Source organism: Epinephelus lanceolatus, chromosome 20 (genome assembly GCF_041903045.1).
Source record: "Epinephelus lanceolatus isolate andai-2023 chromosome 20, ASM4190304v1, whole genome shotgun sequence".
Classification (NCBI taxonomy): domain Eukaryota; kingdom Metazoa; phylum Chordata; class Actinopteri; order Perciformes; family Serranidae; genus Epinephelus; species Epinephelus lanceolatus.
Genome location: NC_135753.1, coordinates 8,760,756 through 8,783,281, shown reverse-complemented (window position 1 = coordinate 8,783,281; position 22,526 = coordinate 8,760,756). Strand labels below are relative to the sequence as shown.

Genomic DNA, 22,526 nt, shown 5'->3' with positions numbered 1-22,526 from the left:
AAAACAGGTGACATTCGTTTCCCAACTCTTGTTGTTGTTGGGTATTGAACCTAAATACTTTTAAGGTCCCAGCCGAACTGACGTTTCTATTGAAGGTGTGATGTTTTTCGGGCAGATGTCGGTGTCCTTGCTGTCCACCTACCCTGGAGTGATGGCAGCCATGGCAGGGTGCTTGTTGCTGTACCACACCCGGTAGTTGTGGGTGATCCTCCAGGCTGCGATGAAATGAGCGCCGTAATCAGCAAGCAGCCTCTCGTTATCTGAACGGAGACGACACGAGAAACAAAGAGAAACAAAAGAGACGCTTGGAGTCAGTGAACATGATTAGCAGCATTAACTGGATTTACTGTTATTTTCTCTGCAAAGTGGATTACGTGTGTGTGTGTGTGACGCAATGATTGCAGCTCCACATCATAATGCCATAATGAAGATGAGTTATTAGTATAAGAAGTTGGTGAGCTGCATGTTCAGAAAAACAAAATCAATGCTTTTCCAGTAGTTGAAGTAAAAAATAACTATATATGTATATGTATGTATGGTTGGTAACGGAGCGACTGCCTGGGCATTCCTACCTTGCTGTAATGCTGACGACAGTAAGGAGTGCAGGTAGAGGGTGAACTGGGCTCTGATCCACTCGTCTCCACCCTCCCACCCAGTCCCATCCAGGAAAACATCATCACGGTTCTCCGTCACGTGTTTGACCAGATAGTCTGCGAAACGCAGGTCCGCCGTCGTCAGACTCAGGATCTTCCGGAGCTCGGGGTCCTGGATGTTAATGATAGCTTCTTCCACCTTCGACACAAAACACACAGTATATTTTTAAAAAAACTTTCAAGTTTAATTCAAGCCCACAATTATTACAGTCTTCCATTCAAATCAGATCTTTCATACATGCAGGACTCACCTCGATGATTGCATCACTGAGGTGCCTCTGCTGGCGGAAGAGGATGTTGGTCGCCCCAGCAACGAAGCCACGCACCGTCACGTCTGACAGGAGGTGATGCTGTTGCAGGGCCATGTATGGCAGACACAGGTAACCCTGGCAACAGAAGGCAAAGGTCACTTTCTGTACGGCTGTCACACACTGAGTGTTAAATCTGGACTGATATCCTGCTGAACCCAAAACACACATGGCTGATTATTTGATGAGCACGATTTCATAGGTTACTTATAAACTAATATTGATCTTTTATCAGCTCCAAACGTGGACAGAAACATAATAATAAGCCTTTCACCATTTAAAAGTTAAATTTAGAAAATAATACAAAATTAAACAAAAGTCTAGCACTTCTTTAAGTTACTAAAGTTGAGAAAAAAACTACTGATACTCCAAAATAAAATCTATAGATGTTTAGGATGTAAATATTACGTCATATCATAGCCGTTTGGAAATATATCTGCAGCCCATTGACATGCAGGTCGTTATTTTTGGGCAAAATCCTGCCAAAAGTAATACGAGAAGTAACAATAAATAAAAATGGCAGTTGGTTTCCCACACACACACACACACACACACACACATACACCAGCACACACACAATATTCCATCACAAAGGAAATGAGTCTTGGACCTTGACATTTATAGATGTGTGTGATGTCCCTTAGCTCATAATGTCAAATAAATTAAACTACAACAGATCTTATTATCGATCCATGCAGCTCCAGCTAAGCATGATGGATCTGTCCGTACTTTTCACTTTCCAGTTTAAAGCATCTAGTTTATTGGTGTCACTGGAATACAACTGGTTTTACAGTATTTTCAGCTCGAGTGAAACATGCCTTTCATTTGAATTACACCAGGGGTCATCCTGTGTCAAATAACATACAGGTTTTTGTTTACATTTTAGATTTGGTCCAAACTCCATGTATTTACTATTTCACATGATGTGCTTTATTTCATTCTATCATATTTTATCTTATTTTGTTTTATATTAATTATTTTATACAGTACAGGCCAAAAGTTTGGACACACCTTCTCATTCAATGCGTTTTCTTTATTTTCATGACTATTTACATTGTAGATTCTCACTGAAGGCATCAAAACTATGAATGAACACATGTGGAGTTATGTACTTAACAAAAAAAGGTGAAATAACTGAAAACATGTTTTATATTCTAGTTTCTTCAAAATAGCCACCCTTTGCTCTGATTACTGCTTTGCACACTCTTGGCATTCTCTCCATGAGCTTCAAGAGGTAGTCACCTGAAATGGTTTTCCAACAGTCTTGAAGGAGTTCCCAGAGGTGTTTAGCACTTGTTGGCCCCTTTGCCTTCACTCTGCGGTCCAGCTCACCCCAAACCATTTCGATTGGGTTCAGGTCCGGTGACTGTGGAGGCCAGGTCATCTGCCGCAGCACTCCATCACTCTCCTTCTTGGTCAAATAGCCCTTACACAGCCTGGAGGTGAGTTTGGGGTCATTGTCCTGTTGAAAAATAAATGATCGTCCAACTAAACGCAAAGCGGATGGGATGGCATGTCGCTGCAGGATGCTGTGGTAGCCATGCTGGTTCAGTGTGCCTTCAATTTTGAATAAATCCCCAACAGTGTCACCAGCAAAACACCCCCACACCATCACACCTCCTCCTCCATGCTTCACAGTGGGAACCAGGCATGTGGAATCCATCCGTTCACCTTTTCTGCGTCTCACAAAGACACGGCGGTTGGAACCAAAGATCTCAAATTTGGACTCATCAGACCAAAGCACAGATTTCCACTGGTCTAATGTCCATTCCTTGTGTTTCTTGGCCCAAACAAATCTCTTCTGCTTGTTGCCTCTCCTTAGCAGTGGTTTCCTAGCAGCTATTTGACCATCAAGGCCTGATTCGCACAGTCTCCTCTTAACAGTTGTTCTAGAGATGGGTCTGCTGCTAGAACTCTGTGTGGCATTCATCTGGTCTCTGATCTGAGCTGCTGTTAACTTGCGATTTCTGAGGCTGGTGACTCGGATGAACTTATCCTCAGAAGCAGAGGTGACTCTTGGTCTTCCTTTCCTGGGTCGGTCCTCATGTGTGCCAGTTTCGTTGTAGCGCTTGATGGTTTTTGCGACTCCACTTGGGGACACATTTAAAGTTTTTGCAATTTTCCGGACTGACTGACCTTCATTTCTTAAAGTAATGATGGCCACTCGTTTTTCTTTAGTTAGCTGATTGGTTCTTGCCATAATATGAATTTTAACAGTTGTCCAATAGGGCTGTCGGCTGTGTATTAACCTGACTTCTGCACAACACAACTGATGGTCCCAACCCCATTGATAAAGCAAGAAATTCCACTAATTAACCCTGATAAGGCACACCTGTGAAGTGGAAACCATTTCAGGTGACTACCTCTTGAAGCTCATGGAGAGAATGCCAAGAGTGTGCAAAGCAGTAATCAGAGCAAAGGGTGGCTATTTTGAAGAAACTAGAATATAAAACATGTTTTCAGTTATTTCACCTTTTTTTGTTAAGTACATAACTCCACATGTGTTCATTCATAGTTTTGATGCCTTCAGTGAGAATCTACAATGTAAATAGTCATGAAAATAAAGAAAACGCATTGAATGAGAAGGTGTGTCCAAACTTTTGGCCTGTACTGTATATATATTCAATAAAATTTAAAATTTGGACATTTTTATTTATATTGAATCTATTTTTTATCTTTTATATTTGTTAACTTTTTAGGATACACTCCATTCTGTTGAATGTTTTTGCTGAAATTAGAGGATTGCATAATGTTTTAACCCCCTTAGAATTTTGTCATTCTTGTACCTTAAAGGGGAACTGATGTTTTTTTTCTTCAATTTCAATGAGCTCTACGTCCTTGTCCGTCCGTGTACTCCGTGTTCAAATAAATATGGGCGAGTGAGTGTTTAGATTTGTCACAACAAACACGTCCAAATTTTTACCCGATTTTGACCAACCGGATCTGGATGAGTCGTTTGAATTTGATCACCGCCCGTATTTATTTGAACACGGAGTACACGGACGTACACAGATGCAGACCTCACTGAAACTAAAGAGCACACGAGGGGAGAGAGGGAGCAGCAACAGGCAGAGGAACATGTCCGAATCCAGCTAAAGGTAAACACAGACGTTCATTTCTCCTTTCCGTTATGTTGTCAGATAATTATACTAACAATCCGAGCCTATCTGTGTGAAAAAAATGCACTTTTAGTGGACGTATTTTGACATTGTTTGACGCTGTCCGAGTGCCCTATTATTTAATATAGCGTGCGCTCACGGGCTGCAGGCAGGTCAGCCCGAGCTTCGTACTGGAGAAATGTCAAATATTGAACATCCTATCACTCATTTAGACAAAAGTAGATCAGAAAATAGGGCCCAGGTTGAAAAAAACATTAGTTCCCCTTTAAAAAAATTTAAGTGATTTTTAGGGTTCTGCATTTTCAGACATTCACTCCTAATGAAATTTGGTAGTAGCACAGACAAAGTGGTGTATAATAGATCCAAATGATTGAGAAGCACAACTACATGTCATAGTTTGCATTACTGGCCCTTGAAAATTGGGGAAAAACGTGCAGAACGGGTGGTTTTCAGGCCCCAGGCAGTCTCCCAAAGTATACATACAGATGTTTCATTTTTTCCAGCCCAAAATACAGTGTTTGATAGATGTAATAATAAATTTCAGGGGAGCTAACATGAACAGAATCCGATATATGGCAAGTATAACAAGCCAAGGTTGTTGCCTTTTTGAGATGTCAAAATGCTGATGTAGACTGATTCCGAGGATCTTGACAATTTCTGAGACGAGGTCTATATGTGGGCACTTTGTATGTAACTTTACAAGGTGCCTCCATGTTACCTGTGCCTTTCTGTCACTCGGATTGTGCTGTACACTGCTTCTCTGTGCCCTAACTAAATTTCATGGCTCTAGGAGTTATATGTCTCAAGGTGCTGAACCCTGAAAATGGCGTCCTGCCTTTGACCTTTTTAGAAATAAATATTCACGGGAGCAAAAAAAAATAAGCAATTGTGAAAATTAAGGATTTTTTTTTTTTTTGGTCTAAAATAGTATTTACTGTCTAACTCTGAAATGTAAACAAAAGCTCTATCTGATTTGAGAAGGAATGACCCAGCGAGTGTCTCACAGTCTGAGTGTTACCTTAGTGAAGATGGGGAGAGGTAGCCCATACTGATCCTCCTCCAGACCAGACACCAGACCTTGGACGATGCCTCCCTGACCGATGGCGGACTGTGGCTGCACAGTGATGGGCGTCCCCGGCTTGGAGTCGAAGGCATCCCGTAGCTCCGTCTCCTTCCCCTCTGCTGCCTCTTTGGGACTTTCTTCCAACACGCTGGGATCCAGAGTCTCCCAGTCGCTCTCTGAGGACTCTGGAGAGGTGCGTGACGGAGGTTTGAGGAGATGACTGTCCCCCTCTGTGCTGTTCCCAGAGGACAGAGACTCTGCAGCGGGCTGGGCAGTCTCCTCTGCCTCGAGTGTAGTGTTGGCGATGTCGGTGACAGACACAGAGACGAACTCCTCTGCTCCTGAGACGCTTTCGACCAGAGTGATGTCCTCCGACAAGCTGCTCTTTGGCCTGTAGTGGGATGAGTCCACCAGGCCATGCTCGATCATACCTACACAAACCAGATCAATGAAACACTTCATTTCAGCCTCCCTAATCACCAATAATCCAGTTTACTGTCTACTAGTTGTCTGTTGGACATGTTGCAGGTTTCTACATGTTCCTACATGTCCTGATTTTTCCAGCAAGATTATGAGATGTTTTAAGAAGTAACAAGTTCTTAATTTTACCAACGAAAACTTCAGTTTATAAGCAGTAAATGACATTAGTGTCATTATTGTCCATTTGCTTTTATGAGTTTTGTGCTTATGTTATACTCTCTCTGTACACTCTTCTATTGCTTCAAATGTTTTTCTCTTTTTCCAAAATGTTATATCAAGACGTTTGTTTGTGTTTAGGATTATTCACATAGATACACATCTTGCACACCTGCTGACAGAGCCACACTACTCAACAACATATTTTTCATTTTTTAAAACTACCTTTTTCAACCTGATAATGATTTGCCAATTTGCACATTAACGTAAATTTTTAAGGCTGTTCTGTGTCAATCCAGAGCCTGCTTTGTGTCCTTTTTACATCTGTGCAGATACATTTAAAATGCCTGTGCCCCATCCTTACAACAGCCTGATTTAACATGCAGGAGGAGAGAAGATCTATTGGAGTTCCTGACCTGGAAACAGCGATAAAACTGTCATCAAAGCTCCGACTAGTCTGTTGACAGGAGACACATAGAACAGGACCTGCAATCATAAACAAACAAAGAAAAAAAATCAAAACAGACATACTGTGCAGCGTCATTTTTCAACAGTTCTGCATTGCTATAGAGAAGAAAGAAAAGATTTGTTTCCGATTGTACCTTCTTCTCCAGCAGAATAAGCTTGAAGAGGATGACAACCTATGAAGATAAAATTAAAAAATCATTTATATTTCAAAAAACCCCTAACAACCAATAAATTACAAGCAGACACATTTTACAGCTTCACATTATTGTTCAGTCTGTAATTCTCTACCTTGTGTCGAAAGTGCAGTATTAAATCTCTTGGTGATAACCCTGAGGAGAAAGAACAAACAGAGCATCAGCAATGAATAAATTTACTCTCGGATAAAAATGCATGAACACGTTTTTTGCAGTTAACCAGCAAGTTCTGTATTTTTCAACCTGGACCCTATTTCCCCATGTTTTTGTATCCAAGTGACTAATGGGACCAGACTCCATTTAAAATAACATTGATTTTATCATCATAAAATAAACTTTATTCAAGGTCAACGGAAACATTCTAAAACTCACAAAAGCCATCTTGGTTAATCTTTCCGCTGTTCCAATAATATCAAACTCAGGTTTGATTGAAATAAACCCTTAATTCACCCAGTTAGACATGAAAATATTCTGGCACTATACACCCCTGTTTTTAAATACACAAAAAGGATCCTACTCTTCAAAAAAAAAAACAGTCTATCTCTGTAGGGATCCTTCCCATAATGTTGTGGGACACATACAAAAATAATTAGAGTCTGTCAGTGTCACAGGCTTCAGTATAACCACTCTGGGCATTTTAACACTGTCAATGTACGTCCACTAAAAATGCTTGTTTTTGCCACTGACTGGGTAAAATTATTTTTTAAGGTGCCTGACAGTAATATAGGAAGGGTCCCTACAGAGATAGACCTTTTTGTTTAACCAGAAACAGCCCTGAAATCGCCACTGCCACAGCCACCAAACTCCATTTAAAAAAACAGTATTTTTTGCCTGTATAGAGCCAGAATATTTTCACATCTAACTGGGTGAATTTAAGGTTTATTTTGACCAAACCAAAGTTGGTGATTGTTGGAACAGTGGAAAGATGAGCCAAGATAGCTTTTGTGAGTTGTATTTTGTTTCTGTCGACTTTCAATGAAGTGTGCTTTTACATTGATAAAATTACTGCTTTTGTTTTAAATGGAGTCTGGTGGGTTTGCCTCTCCATAATGTTGTCAAACACTTAAAATAACAGTCAGATCCTGTCAGTGGCAAAAACAAACAAGTTAAGTGGATGTAAAGTGATGGTGCGAATATGCCCTTTGTGATTACATTGCAGCCTGTTCAACCACTGCTGGCTGCAGCGCTCTCTCTCATTACTGGACCAAATGCAAAAATTGTTGTTCCAATTAGTCACTTAGACATGAAAACATGGGAATATCTGCATCTCTGGAGCAACAAAACAATTCAGTATCAATGTTTCTGAGTTGCTGTTAAATCATTTTACTCCTCTAGTGAGCATTTTAGGATATATTAAGTTCTATTCATATATAGCAACAGATTTACTAATATTTTGCACAAAATGACACGCATTTGCATCCATTTGTCATTTTCCTAAAGCTTTCCTGAGTTCATAAAGGTGGATTTAAGTTCACTATTATTTGCATTTGTGACACAAGTATGCAGCTCATCCTGCAAGCTGTGACATGCAACTGTTCTCTATGTCCGAAATGTTTAGAGAAATGAGAGTCTGACCCACCCAGATAAACCTGTGATCCCTCCAGAGCCGAGCCCCTCAGAGAGCCGTTCATGTGGTCGTACAGTTCCTGCAGGGTCGGAGGAGGAAACAGGAAGGTAAGAGGAGGCGATCACAGAAAAGTGAAACATTGACAGACAGCTTTATTCTCACCTTTAAAATAGAGATCTGAGAGAAGTCTTTCTCCTCAAAGTAGGCGTGTGTAATGAGCTGTAGTTTAGCTTGTAGCAGACCGTAGAGAGGCTGGAGATCAAAACAAACACTGTCAGCAGCAGATCATGTGTCAGACAAGCAACACTCAATCATGACTCCTGTTTTTCCCAAATGTTTTATCCTATTTGTAGCAGGAAATAATCAGACATGATAAGATCTGTTGTTTCCAGTGTAGTCCTCATTAAACCTTTCTTAGAAAAAGTGTGGAGTGGAGGGCAGCTGACCGATAGTAGCTCCAATATTCAAGTATTTTTCTGGGTAAAAACATTTGCTGCATGCCTAAAATTTGTTTGTTTACATTATGAAAGCATCCTTCCCACCAGGACCTAAAACAGTAATGCTCAGAAATAGCAGTGATGTGGAAGGCAGATGAGAAACTTTCTAAGAGGATCAGCAGAGCAGCTGGACCAACATCAAAAGCTTCATACTGTTTGCATCCTCTTGCAACTATATGCCCACAGACACCAGGAGCACCAGTTTCATCAGCAGCACGTCGGATGATGCTTCTGAGGAAGACTGGAGTCTCAGTCGAAACTGTCAAGCAGGTAAAACACATCTCCTTACATCTTGGCTGTCTGAATATAAGAAAACCTTAAAATATTCATCAGAGCTGCTCGTCTGATGGTCGAATAGCTTCAGAAACCCCATTTCACGCCACTTATTTTCATGATTGATTCATCTAAAAAATTATTTTCTCAATTAATCATTTACAGTAGAGTCAGAAAATAGTGCTTATGTTCTTTCTTTCAATCAGCAAGAGCTCAAAACATTGCTTTAAACATATCCAAAAATTGAATTTAAAAAAATTCAAAAGATGTTAAATCCTTTTCCTAAATGTTTTAATATGTGATACGAGATAGTAATTATTATGAGAACTCACTTGTGTACACTGCTGTTTCACCAAGAAATAGGGCTGTAGGAAATCTCATTAGTGTTACATTCAAATTAATTTTCTTTATGACATCATCACCCAAAAGTCCTCAATTTGAAAAAAAGTGATTCAATTGTTTAAATAAGTTGGTCTTTTATATTAAATGCACTTAATTTAGTGAATATAAACCCTTAACACAGTTTCATCAACAAAATACCTGCAGGGAGCAGGCGCCAAGTAAATGCAGATATATAATATGATCTTTTCTTTTTCTGTAACAACTTAAGTAATTTAATATAATAGTGCTGGAGCTGAATTAAAATTGTTGGTATTGTGGTTATATAAATGTAATATACAGCACTGATAGATTGCTGCTGGACTGCCCTGTTAGAGAAAAGACTGTATTTTGATTGCAGAATGTTATGTTAAAACAATAATCTGTGTGTTTACATGCACAGTTAAGTCGAGCTACAGTTATAGCTCAACTAGGCCATTTAATCGGACCACTGTCCTTGTCCCAGTATGCAAGCACGGGAGGGGAGTCAATTTATTGACTGAAGTATGTCCGACTCTTCTACCATGGGTGGCGATATGACCCCTTTCAGCTTGTTAGTATTGGACCTTTTTCCAGTTGACCTATTGCATCACAGACCAAACAAAAAAGTTAGCTATGGTTAGCTAACAGCAAACCGGGACAATGGTAGACAACTTTTAAAAAATGTACGCCTGGATGTAGATATCTCCATGTTGTTACTGGCTTCTTCTTCTGTTACGCATTTAATGCTATTCAACTTCCAGGTCAAAGCCAGGGGCGGAAACTGGGGAGCATGTGCGGAGTGCCTCGGCCAGTTTGGGTCCAATTGACTGTATACTGTACATGCAGGAGTGATTTGACTCACAGTTGCATTGTATAGGTGTTTTAGTCTGACTTTGAGAAATTCTATTAAGTACAATTTTAGTCGGACTAACATGTTTACATGTATTTTAAAAGCCTGGTTTTCGTCGGACTTTCACAATAAATCAATCTTTTCTCGTGTCATGTAAACGTACTGAGTGAGTTTTGGTTTCACACAGGACATGAGCTCTGACCTTCTGGATGAAAGTACAGTTCTGTTTGACCCATCCACTTCCCCTCCCTCCTGCCCTACATGGACACTCTCGCTCTTTATATTACGTCATTTGCTCTTAGCTTCAAGTATTACCTAGGATGACGCTAAAGTTAGTTGAAAGCCCAGTTCATGTCATAAAGACAAGACAGGGTGCCTTTTGCGTTGATAACACACTAAGAGGAGTGTGACAGCCCTGATCTAATGGTTACTTCAGTGTCATATATAAACCTGTAGTCTTGTGGTGAAACTACCTTACACCATTAAAAAGTTGAGTGTAAGTCATTTAAACCTCTGTGGTACTTTTGGGACCCACCATATTGACTCTTTTATCGCCTCCTCGCTCCCATACCTGCCTCCTCCTCTCACTTCTTACATGATCGCAGTGATGTCATAGGTCAGTGAGTTCACTACTCACAGCATGTAAAGCTACTGAGACTGAAATCAGCATCGTCCTGTGACTGACTCACCACTCGACTGAGGACACAGACGCTCTTCTGAACCGTCTCCCTGGTGACGTCAGCCTGCCGGACCTTCAGGGCCTGAGGAGACATTTAAAACATATAACTATTATCCCACATAGCGAACACTGTGAGACCGCCGCATGACGAATCGCTCTGCAGACCACCTCATGAAAACTGAAGTCATGAGACAAAAAAAGAAACAGGAGATGCTTCATTTTCTTTTCTTCTAATCAAATCAAGAACACAGATGAAGATGCCCTGTGTGCATGTGGTAAACATGGCCAAAACTATATGTGTGTATGTATGTATATATATATATACATATATATATATATGTGTGTGTGTGTGTGTGTGTATACATATATATCTGTGTATATATACATATATACACACATATATATATATACACATATATATATATTTATGGAGTTAAGAGTTGTGAGTTTCACTACTTGTTTGCTAAAGTTATTTACTGTAACAGACAATTAAAAAAATGACTTTTTTTCTGTACAGAGGTTTGATATATGTTGTTTTAACTTAATTTTAAGTTGTTTTTAACTAAGAAATTTAACTTAAATAATGTGTCTTACTTTTAAGCTTTTACTCTTCAATCTTTTGACAGTTTGGGGTTGTAGTACTTTTTGGAGTACTTTTACTTTCTGTACTTTGAGAATATGTTGATGTGAATACTTTTGTACCTTTACTTTTGTACAGTTCACATTTTTAATTTTTTTTAGTTGTAACAGAATATTTCTACCATGTGGTGCGGCTAGTTTTACTTCAAAAGTAAAATATCGTGAGTATTTCTCCCTGCACTGGTGTCTACATATTTTTGGCCACATATATTCACTGGGGTAGAAAACAAAATCAAGGCTTTGTGGCTCTGTAAGAGTGAAGAAAAGACTGACCTTTGCTTCTATTTGGCGATAACAGGAAACTCCGTAGACACACTTCATGTCCTCGTTTAGAGGTGGCAGGTGAAAAAACACAGTGTCTGCAACACAATAAAATGATTTTTTTTTTTTTGTGCAGAGTACCCATCAGGATCTGCAAAACATTCATGACCTCCATGACAGAAGCATCCTATCCAACAGACATAAGACAGATCATGTGTAAGTGCAGTTCAGCTTTCCTCTTGTGCAGGATTCACACTGTAGAACAATCAATGCATGCACCTGCACAGCAAGAGGACGATAGGATGGTTATATAATAGTAAAGTACAAAGGAGAGAGTTACACTCAAAGACATCACAGCTGCCAAACTGGATAAACTTGCCAGAATGTACAAGCTTTTCATCTCCTACATGTCAATCAGCAGATTATTTTTTTCCCTCTTCAATTTAAACATCACTGACATTAAAGAACTGAAACCTATTGTTCTGCATGTTCAGACTCATAATTACCAAACCTGTCTCCCAGAAATTACATCTGTATAATACGACAGTGTTTTAATAATTATGCTGTCGTGAGACTGTAATCGCTGCCTCTGATGTTCAGAGACAACGTTACTTTGAACTAAACACTTAAGTTATGTACCACGCTGCACATAGAAAGAGCAGGACTGTGACCTGTCTGTGGTTAAATTTATGGAAAGATTGTGATTAACGTTAAATGTTAATAAAAGAGTTAATAACAGACAAATAATGTTATAGTCACTACAAGTGGATAGTGTGGCAAAAAACAAATAAAATACACTGTCAGTTAACATTTTGCTGATACACTGAGTTTCGTTGATACGTTGAGAAATCGTAACTATCTTGGCATTATGCCTCCCTCAAAAACATATCTGCTGTTTCAAATTATTCATTCTCTCATTTTTCATAACCGCTTGTCCTGTTAGGGGACGCAGGAGGGCTGGAGCCTATCCCAGCTGACGCTGGGCAAGAGGCTGGCTGGGTACACCCTGGACAGGTCACCAGACTATTGCAGGGCTGAGTCAGACAACCATTCACGCTCACAGTCACACCTACGGGCAATTTAGAGTTACCGATTAACCTAACCTGCATGTCTTTGGATTGTATCTGGAGAACATGGGGAGGAAATGCAAACTCCCCCGGCCCCTGAGTTCAAACCAGGATCCCTCTTGCTGTGAGGCAACCACTGTACCACCATGCCATCCTGTTTCAAATAAGTTGCATATAAATGTAATTTCTAAGACACTGATTTCAAACCTGGGGGCCACAAAGCCTTCTTGATTGTAAGTGGTGTGAGATATGGGCCTTTTGAAAAATCATTTCTGTGAAGAAATAAGGGCATGGTGGGTGAAAAACTATAATCACAGAGCCTTCACTCTGCTAACAGCCTCACCCTGCATTACAGGAGTACGCAGTTAAAGCAACACTTACCTTTCTAGAAATTTTACACTTTTCTTTGTTTAGGTTAAAATGCTATTAATAAGCTGATGGCACACTAAAATGTAAGTGAATTCCACCAGAAATAAAAACTCATAATTATACCATTCCCATATGCTTCTAAGAAAACTTTTAGAGAAAAGTTTTCTCCTGTCCTGTCTGTCTTCCAGACGTAGAGGCCTCCGACTGACATAACTGCTCGCGTTGATTTTACAGACTTCCTACAATTATTGTGTTCACTACTTGGGTTATTGTACAATTTATTAGTTGTTCTGTATTGTTATTGTTGAGTATTGAATATAATGTGAAATATCCATGAAACATGTCAGTCAGGAGTCATCGGTTGACTCGATGATAGAAAAGGGGTCCCTGAAAGAAAAAGGCTGGGAACCACTGATCTAGTGGACGGTACAACCAGAGGTGGGATGTAACTAAGTGCATTAACTCAAGTACTGTGCTTCAGTATAAATCTGAAATACTTGTACTTAACCAGAGTATTTTCTTCCTACTACTCCTCTACATCTCAGAGGGAAATATTGTTCTCTCTACATCACTACATTTATCTGACAGCTTTAGTTACTTTACAAATTAAGATTTTTACACACAAAACATTATGAAGAGTTTATAAAATAGGATATTTGTTGTGAACTAAACAACACAATAGTCTGTTTACCAGTGACTCTGCAGCCCTTGTGTACTTAATTAGGTTTGAGGAGTGATGTCATGCAGTTTTGAGCAGGCTCTGTCTCCCGAACAGATTCATTTTGGAGCATTCAAGACACGCTTGACATCTGAGACATTGTCCATTTTTCCTGCAATATATGACCAAATGTCCCACCATGCTTTGAGCAAAGAGTTTGTTATTGCTTGTCTACAATAACAGGCTGAAATTGTTCTTTTTCTTGCAAGCTTTTAGGACACAGTTTAAGAAATTTCATCCTGACCTTATGGCAAAATGCTTCTGTTGGTTATTTATCTACTTAGGTTTGTTTTTTTGTTTGCTGTCTTTCTTTTATTACTGGTGTATGTTCTGTGTATATAGATATTGTAAAACTTAAATTACAAGCCCAGTTCTAGTTTAACACCCAGTCCCTTTTACTAGCCCGGTGTGGCTACACATTTTGACAAATAAAGGCCTGTCTCAATTAGAGGCCTGGTCTGGTTGCCAAGCAGTTAATTTTTTTTTTAATAGAAGTTCTTCGGATGTATAAAACCAGGTTGCTGACTCCCTCAAATTACGTCTATTCCCCGATTAACCTGTAAATTATTCATATTCCTTTAGTCCGTAAGGGTCCTCAGATCAAAAGAATCAAAAGGGTTTTTCATAACAATTAATCCAAGTTCTGAGTATTGGTTTAACAGGATAAAGTGGTGTTGCGTCAGTACGCCGGGTAATCCTCGAGTAACTCACTCTCTCTGACATGCTGTCTGTCGGAGCTACATCAAATGAATGATTTATAATTAATGTTATCTGGCGCCTAATTTTTAAACAAGTAATATTCATACTGGTTTAAATAAAAAAATTGATTGTATTTCCCCACATTTACTGATTGGCAGTTTTGTGTGAAAGGAATTAAAGATCCGTCCCAAACATAGGCCTGTTGATTTCTGTGATTTAAGCTAATAATAGCCCAGGCTTTTAATTGAAGATTTATGAGTATGTATTTTGTATCCTTATTATTGTGCAAGTAAAATAAATGTTGTTCTGGCAACTCAACTCTCAAACTGGGATATTCGTTATTCAGAGCTTTCCACAAGCAAAGGTAAATAGAAACTGATGTGGAATGTAGGAAATTTATCAGGAACTTCATGTGCTATGATTCAGAAAACAGTCAGTAAATTATGGTTGTTTAAGCTCAAGAATCCAAGTGTGTGATGATATAGATTTTTATGATTTTTACAACCCAGTAATACAAATTATACCATCACATCACTGATCGCCTGAAGCCCCGTTAGCAGGAAAAACAACTCGTGCAGAAACATCAACAAAGAAAGGAAGCAGTGAAGTGAAATGCCACGACTCACAGCCTCCATTCCCTCTGAGGAGAGGAGGGTCTTATAATGTGGTTTATAAAGATCTCCTCTGGATGAGACGACAGCAGAGCCACAAAGGTTAGACTGCAGACGTCACAGATTAAGCAGAGGCAGGGGTCCAACAACGGGGCATCTGGACTGAGGCCACAGATGCACCACGCCACAAAATACAGCCTCCAACTCTCTGCTTTACAGTTCATACTCACATGTCTACGATAAAAGTTGATTCTGCTTCCTGAAAGCTGCTTCTAAAAGGTGCATGGACTGACGAAGAACAGCCTGCTGCAGGAAAATGAGGGAACTGATTTGCTTCTACATAATATTTATGTTAGGTTCAGCAGTTCCTGATGTCGCAAGATAAATCTAAGGGCGGCAAGATTATAAAAACTATAAGAAAAATATCGTTTTGGTTTAGATGTGCTTTTAGGCTGTTAGATTAATCTCTTGTTTTATCTCATGATTTACTGGATAATTTCACACTTGAAGGTCCCTAAAATGTATTTTAAACAACAAATAACTCTCTGGCTGACCTGGTTACAAACAGAGACAATAATTCATTTAAAAGAGCCAATAAAAACCAGCTGAGGACTGCAACATGCATGCTATAACTGTAAACATTTAGGAATTTAAACCCGTTGTTAAAAAAAAAACAAAAAAAACAAACAAACTGCACAGTGGAAAAATTGATCCTATGAACCAACATCAAGTACAAGACGTGCCAGTAAACAGGGGTAGTGATAAACAGATGTTTTATTCAACAGTTTTGGCCCTGCAATCTGACTGGTCGAGAGACAGTAAAACCGTGATGATAGTGGAGTACAACATCACGGTTATTTCACTGTGTATGTATCACTCCGCCTCACAGCTGATTGCAATCAACAATCAAATCAAAACTGACGGTTAGTGTCAGTTAGGTCAGCAGTTGCGTTGCATCCCTGGAAAAGTATTTAAACAAACTTCCACCAGATGCAAATGCCCTTTATCTGAAGCCCAGGATGACAGTAGCTCACACAGACAATATCTGGTACACTAAAGCTCTGCTGGGAATAAACTCACTCTCACAGATGCTGCCGAAGACGTGTAAAGAGGCGGGGACAACAGCTATCTACACCAATCACAGCCTCAGGGCGACTGCCATACAGAAGCTGTCAGATGCGGGACTTGAAGCGAGGGAGATCATGACAGTGAGTGGGCACAGGTATGATGTTGTTTTAACACAGCCTATGTGTAAAGTTAGTCTTCTAATTAGGAGTCGGGCCCTAAAATATAACTTTTGTCTTGCAGGTGTGAGAGCTCGTTAAAAAGTTACTGGAAGCCATCCATGGAGAGCAGGAAACAATGGAGCAACATACTGTCAGATCAGAAGGCAGAGTCGGCTGTGCCTGTGAAGCGACAGTCCACCATGCAGTCACCAGACTTATTTCACCAGCTGCACAATTAATGGAAATGTGCAGATAAATGTATATAAAGAGTAAGTGCCTGGCGCACCATGTCTGCGTTACATAGCAACGGTGACAGCAGAGTCCTGAAGGAACTATTTTTGTTGGCGGAAGACAAATAAAATGCTTAAATTATCTATTTTGTCCTCATTTTTCAACATTTCTTAATCAGCCTTGCTTATTTAACTGTTGAACTGTTGTATAAAAGCAATATCACACTCAAGCTCGTGATGTTATACTCGTATATCGTCATGGCTGTGATTGTCTCCTATGACCAAATCACAGCCGTGACGATATACGAGTATAACATCACTCCCTCTCATGTGATATTGCTTAAATATCAGACATATTTTAATGTACTTTGGTTGAGACTTGTTTTTATTTTCTTCCTATTACAGAGGCATTACTAATTATTTCAGCTTTTTAGGTTTATCATAAGAGTTGGTAAAGGAAAAAGAGATTTTTTTAACAATAACTAATGAAGAATAAAGATAATCAATATCTTTATTGTCATTGTACAAGTACAACAAAATTGTATGCATTCCCATTCAGTGCAAAAACAAAAGCAAACTATCTTCACTAAGCATAACTTAAATCCTATGTACAAGGTTAAAAATAATGGGAGAGTGATGGGAGAGTGGGAGAACAATACAACAATGTATCATGATATTTTGCCTATCAATACACAGATGTCAAGTATCATTTTTTATTGTATAAACTATTAACATTTCAAATAGAAATGAAACTTTTGGTAAGCTACTAGAATAACAAAATCAATTGTTTTTACAGTTCGAATATATATTTTGCTGCAATAATAATGCCTGAAGTGAACAGACTGAAAAAGGATATATTATTAGAAAATACACTGATGTTGACAAAGTTTTTCCATAATTAGCAGTTGAAAAAAGGTAATAATATGTTAATAATATGTTATCACAATACTTAGCACATCGCAAAACTTTTAAAATTGCAATAATCTCACCATGACTTAATCATTGTAATAATATCGTATCGTATTTTTGTGATTCCTACCCATAATAAAGCAAGTTGTTTTCATATAGTTAATATGTTTTCCTACAAAATGCAATGCACCAAAATTTGTACATATCCCACGTAATCATGAGCTAGTAATTTGTGTATCTCTCGCGTATTTTGGAAGGCTACAAAAAAGAGGACAACTAAATGTTTTTAATAATAAAGATAGTACTTGTTTTAATTTCTTTTGTGAGATCTTTCTCCAGCAATTTGTTTTAATATTTTGCAGCTATGAACCGCTCCATTTCCTCTAAGCATTGCGTTTTGGGACAATGGTGTACATCAAAAACCATTAATTTTATCGCGTTTCTACCACTTTTCACTGCTGACCCCTTTCATTTGAAAACTCCAGGGCTGCATTTTAGTAGAAAAAGGGAGACTTTTAAAAACAATGACGCGGACACCACATGTGCTTTGCAGCTGGCTCCAATGATGGATAATGCTCCCAGTATTGCTCTAATATGTTGCCGTATCTGCTTTGTAACAACTCTTACTTTTCACCATCTCTGTAGTATCTTGGTCTTGGTCCGTTCAGGTCTGATACTGCTGCTTTTTCCTGTGGTGTACCTCAGGGCTCTGTCTTAGGTCTTATATTATTTGCTTTATACATGCTTTCACTGGATCACATTATCAGCCAGATCACAGGTATATCATATATCACTGTTATGCTGACAATATTCAACTGTTTGTTTTGTTTAAGCCTGTTAGTACCAATAAACTTGCTGTTCTTTACAACTGCCTGATTGCCATCAAGGACTAGATGTCAAACAACTACTTACAATTAAACACAAGCCCCTTTTACACAGCCAGATTTTCAGCGAATGTTGGGCCGTTTTGCAGGCAAGTTGCAAGCGTTTAGACACACAGAGCCGGATTGGCGAGTTGATCCAAGGTGCCAAATTTTCCGCCTCGTAGGGTAGACATATTGGCGGAACCTTTTTGGTTTAAAGAGAACGAGGCGCCGTTCCGCAACGGGAGGGCTTTTGATGACTTGTGGGAGGAGCTGTTGATGACGCTACATGTGCGACCCACTGGCAGTGGTTAAACAGGAAACAGCTGATAGCCGGAATGAGCAGCTAATACTAGTGGCAAGGGGGAAATGCAAACCTGACAGACACTGTAAAGATGAGCAACTGGGGAGACAAAGAATTGCGCGCCCCCCTTGTCCTCGCAAATGAAGAGGCCTTTAACCATCAAATGACAGGAACGGTGAAGAACAGGCCAACTTAGCGGCTTCCCTCGGAGCAAGGCTGTTTAAGTCACACACTGAGCCTCACGTTTTTCTCGCGCCCCCCACTGCCCCGAAAAAGGCACATTCTGTATAAACAAAAGTAGGCAGGCGGCATTTTGCTGCACTCCTTGAATTTTGTTTTTATACTGCCAATGCTGGAAGAAGACTGATTGGGCTTTCCTGCAAATTTGCACAATTCCTATTTAAACAGGGCTACAGACAAGACGGAGGTTCAGATAGTATAGCTTCAAAGGTTTCCCAGAGTATTGGGTTCCTTTCTTCAGCTTGCGGTCAAACTTTAATTTTTTGTTATTTTTGATCAGGCCATGCATTTTGATTATCATGTTTAATCATTAACCTGTACTTGTTTTATACAACTAAGAAATATTGCAAAGCTCAGGTCTGTGATGTCTCGACCTGAGCTAGAGATGATGATCTGTGCTTTTGTGTCCTCCCAACTGGACTCCTGTAATTTTCTTTTTACTTGCCTGAGCAAAGCATCTCTGAACCGTCTTCGAATAATCCAGATTGCTGCTGCTAGGCTGTAAACCAGGTCCAGCAGGTCAACCCACATCACTCCCATTGTTGTTTCTTTACACTGGTTTCCTGTGAGGTCCAGGATTCAGTTCAAGATACTTGTTCTCATGTACAGAGCCCTCACGGTCAGGAACCTGAATACATCAGTGATCTCCTCCATCCATATATTGTTGTTTTCTGACCAGGACCTACTGGCTGTCTGGCTGAAGTAGTGGCTCCATTACTATAGAACTCACTTCCTTTTGGGTTTACGGTCTGCTGTAAACTGTAAATTTTTTAAAAAACAACTGAAGACCCATCTTTTCAAAATGGCCTTTGTCCCACCCTTAATTGTATTATCTTATGCTTGTTCTTTGGTTTGTTTCTTTTTGGCTCCACAGTAGCCTGTATTTGCTTTATATTTTATTGTCTTTTCTTTTACTGTCTTTTTGTAGCTTTGTTTTAATTGTTTTATTGCCTTTGTTTTTACTGATTGCATGTTTTATTGTAATGATTGTTCCATTGTATCTTGTGAAGCACTTCTGTGAAAGGTGCTGTAACAAATAAATGTATTGGTATTATTATTATTATTATTATTATCTTCTGCAACTTAGCTACCAACCACAGAGTAGACAATCTCCTTCCTGTTTACACCAGTAAGGGCATGCCCAGTGTACATGAATGGCCATTTGATTTGTGTTTTCAGACCTGTCAGTATGGATTAAGATTAATTCTGAAATGCTTGTGTGCACGGAGATCACAAATATTTGTATTAGTGTGGATGTGGCCATAGTCCAGGACTGTCCAGTTTCACCTGGTCCAAAGACAGGCAAAATGACAGTAAAGGCACACGTTGTCAGACCAAAATGACCCCCAAATTGCTCAAAAACAGACCTGTCCTGCACATTAGCTTTTTTAATTTAAGAATGCAGGAGGTCAAGACAAATCAAAATAATGAAAAAGGATGCTTTAAGAAAGGCTGCATCAGGCAAGATGACAGTAACTGTGTCGTCATTTATGTCCAACTAAACCGTCTTATTTAATACAAGCTGTGTGGTGATTGTGTTCATCTGTAGTAGTTTTCCTTTCCATGTATTCCTCTGTAACCAACACCCAGTGGTATCAGTGTGACTGCTGTTTTTATGAGCCGCAGTGCAGAGGGAGTCGCTCACAACACTGTTGGTTTTTTAATCAGCTAACAGTCAGCTGGAGCGGCAGAAACACAAGGACACTAATATACGACAGGGATTGAAGATTTGTCTACATTCAGAAATGTAAAGAGCAGCACAAAAGATATCTGCGAGAGGAATCTTGCAGTGCTGATTCTGAGCTGAAGATTGCTTAAAAGATTTTGTCTCAAGTTTTTGCCTTCATTCAGGCTGACAGATTCATCTTCTGTGCAGGGAACAGTTTGCTTACTCCTGCAACATGAAAACATTTTTCACTTCTTACTTCGACAAACAGTGAGCTGACCAGCAGAAAAGCCACAGCAGACAGAAGCTGCCCATCCTGTAAGAATAAGTGTCTGATGGGCGTTGAACTTTGACTCAGTTCCTCCTGTTTGCCTTCGCAGGACAGTATGAACGGCAGCTGTGAAACCACAGGACTGTCACATGACAGCCGCCACAACACACAGGACACACACACATGAGTCAGCTCACTATCACACACAGTCCTAATCTCTCTTTACAGCCTGGATACTGTTTCTCTTCTCAAAAGTGACACCTGCTTTCACAAAATCAAACAGGCTGAATCTCTGATTCATCCGCTCACTGTCAGCTGCCATATGAGGATCTAAAAAACACTTCATTTTCCACCTTTATAAAAATTCAACACCACATTCAAAGTGGTATTTTTCCACCAAATAGCAGCAGAAAAACTTGAAGATACACAATATGAGTGTTAAATTTCCTCTGGGATGGGGTTATAGACGTCCCTCATAGTAAAATACAATCCTGAAAGTCCACTTTGAATAACAGATGAGTGCATTTATCAGGTGACAAAACATCTTAGCACAATTTGTAATAGTCAAAGACTGGATTTTACAACTCTGGGAGGTCAAGACATTGGCAACTACTTTATCTTCATCGGGATCATCAAGAGATAATCGGTGGAAATGCAGCATTCATGTTAGAAAGTAATCCACCAGGAACGTGCACTTGCATGCATGTGATTGATCACCTGTAGATGTTCATCAGAGCAAAAATGCAAAACCATCTCCTCTGCATGTTTTTCAGGTAAAATGTACAGTTGATCTTCTCTTTTATCTTAAAAAGACAGTTTAAATTAAACATCGGTCAAAGATTAAGACGGTAAATAATAAAGCTTTTTGTAGTAAAGATGCAAATAAAGCTGCAACTAACAATTATTGTCTTTATCAATTAATCATGTGGTCCATAAAATGTTGGAGAAAAAAAAAAGTAAAAAAAGAAAATGCCCATGACAACTTCCAAAAGGCCAAGCTGATATGTTATCATTACTGTCCAACTAAGAGTCTGATACACAGTGTACAGACACAGTGTATCAGAGAGGCCACCAACATAATGACTGACCCCTCCCATTCCACCCACCACCTCTTTGTTCTCCTGCCATCTGGAATGAGGTCCCACAGCATCCTTGTAAGATCTGCCAGACTTTGTCATAGCTTTCTCCTCGAAGCTATCAGAACTCTCCGCATGCTGCCGTCCATCATGTGCAATATTACGTTTCAGTATCATGATCACTTGCCAATGTAGTGCAATATCATTTTCTCCAATCACGTGCGTTACTCCTGTACTTATCTTACTCCTTTTGTTGCTCTATTAGGCACTGGTTTTGTTTTTGCACCTTGAATAAACTTCTTATCTTTTATATCTGTATATTTTGCCAGATATCTAATACTCTAACGTTACTAAACCGGGCTCAGTGAGTGACACTGACCTGGGGAACCCACTGGATGATCTGGTTGTTTCTTGTTGTGAACATTAAATTGTGGTTACTGTACTTTGACGCATTCTCTGGCACAAGGATTTAATTTGGGATAAATAAAGAAGAATTGAATTGAATTGAATTGAACTGAATTGAATTGAATTGAATCGAATTGAATTGAACTGAATTGAATCGAATTGAATTGAATCGAATTGAATTGAATTGAATTGAATCGAATTGAATTGAACTGAATTGAATCCCGCCAACACCACAGGACGATACATGGGCAAACAAATGCACCAGCAATTCTGCATTACATGTTTTTTTTTACTTGACATTTTTC

General features: G+C 39.3%; 1 protein-coding gene across 1 annotated transcript in view; it reads right to left on the bottom strand.

Moving 5' to 3' along the window:
- The window catches only part of avl9 (AVL9 homolog (S. cerevisiase)), a 41,263-nt gene that overhangs the window by 13,818 nt on the left and 4,919 nt on the right, over positions 1-22,526 (bottom strand). Inside the window, exons 3-13 of the mRNA XM_033638664.2 lie at positions 11,580-11,665; positions 10,678-10,749; positions 8,171-8,260; positions 8,021-8,087; positions 6,536-6,576; positions 6,382-6,420; positions 6,196-6,265; positions 5,099-5,574; positions 905-1,039; positions 573-792; positions 143-260 (exon numbers count right to left, since the gene is read on the bottom strand). Coding sequence (XP_033494555.2) covers positions 143-260; positions 573-792; positions 905-1,039; positions 5,099-5,574; positions 6,196-6,265; positions 6,382-6,420; positions 6,536-6,576; positions 8,021-8,087; positions 8,171-8,260; positions 10,678-10,749; positions 11,580-11,665 — 1,414 coding nt within the window. The remainder of the gene's footprint in view (positions 1-142; positions 261-572; positions 793-904; positions 1,040-5,098; positions 5,575-6,195; positions 6,266-6,381; positions 6,421-6,535; positions 6,577-8,020; positions 8,088-8,170; positions 8,261-10,677; positions 10,750-11,579; positions 11,666-22,526) is intronic.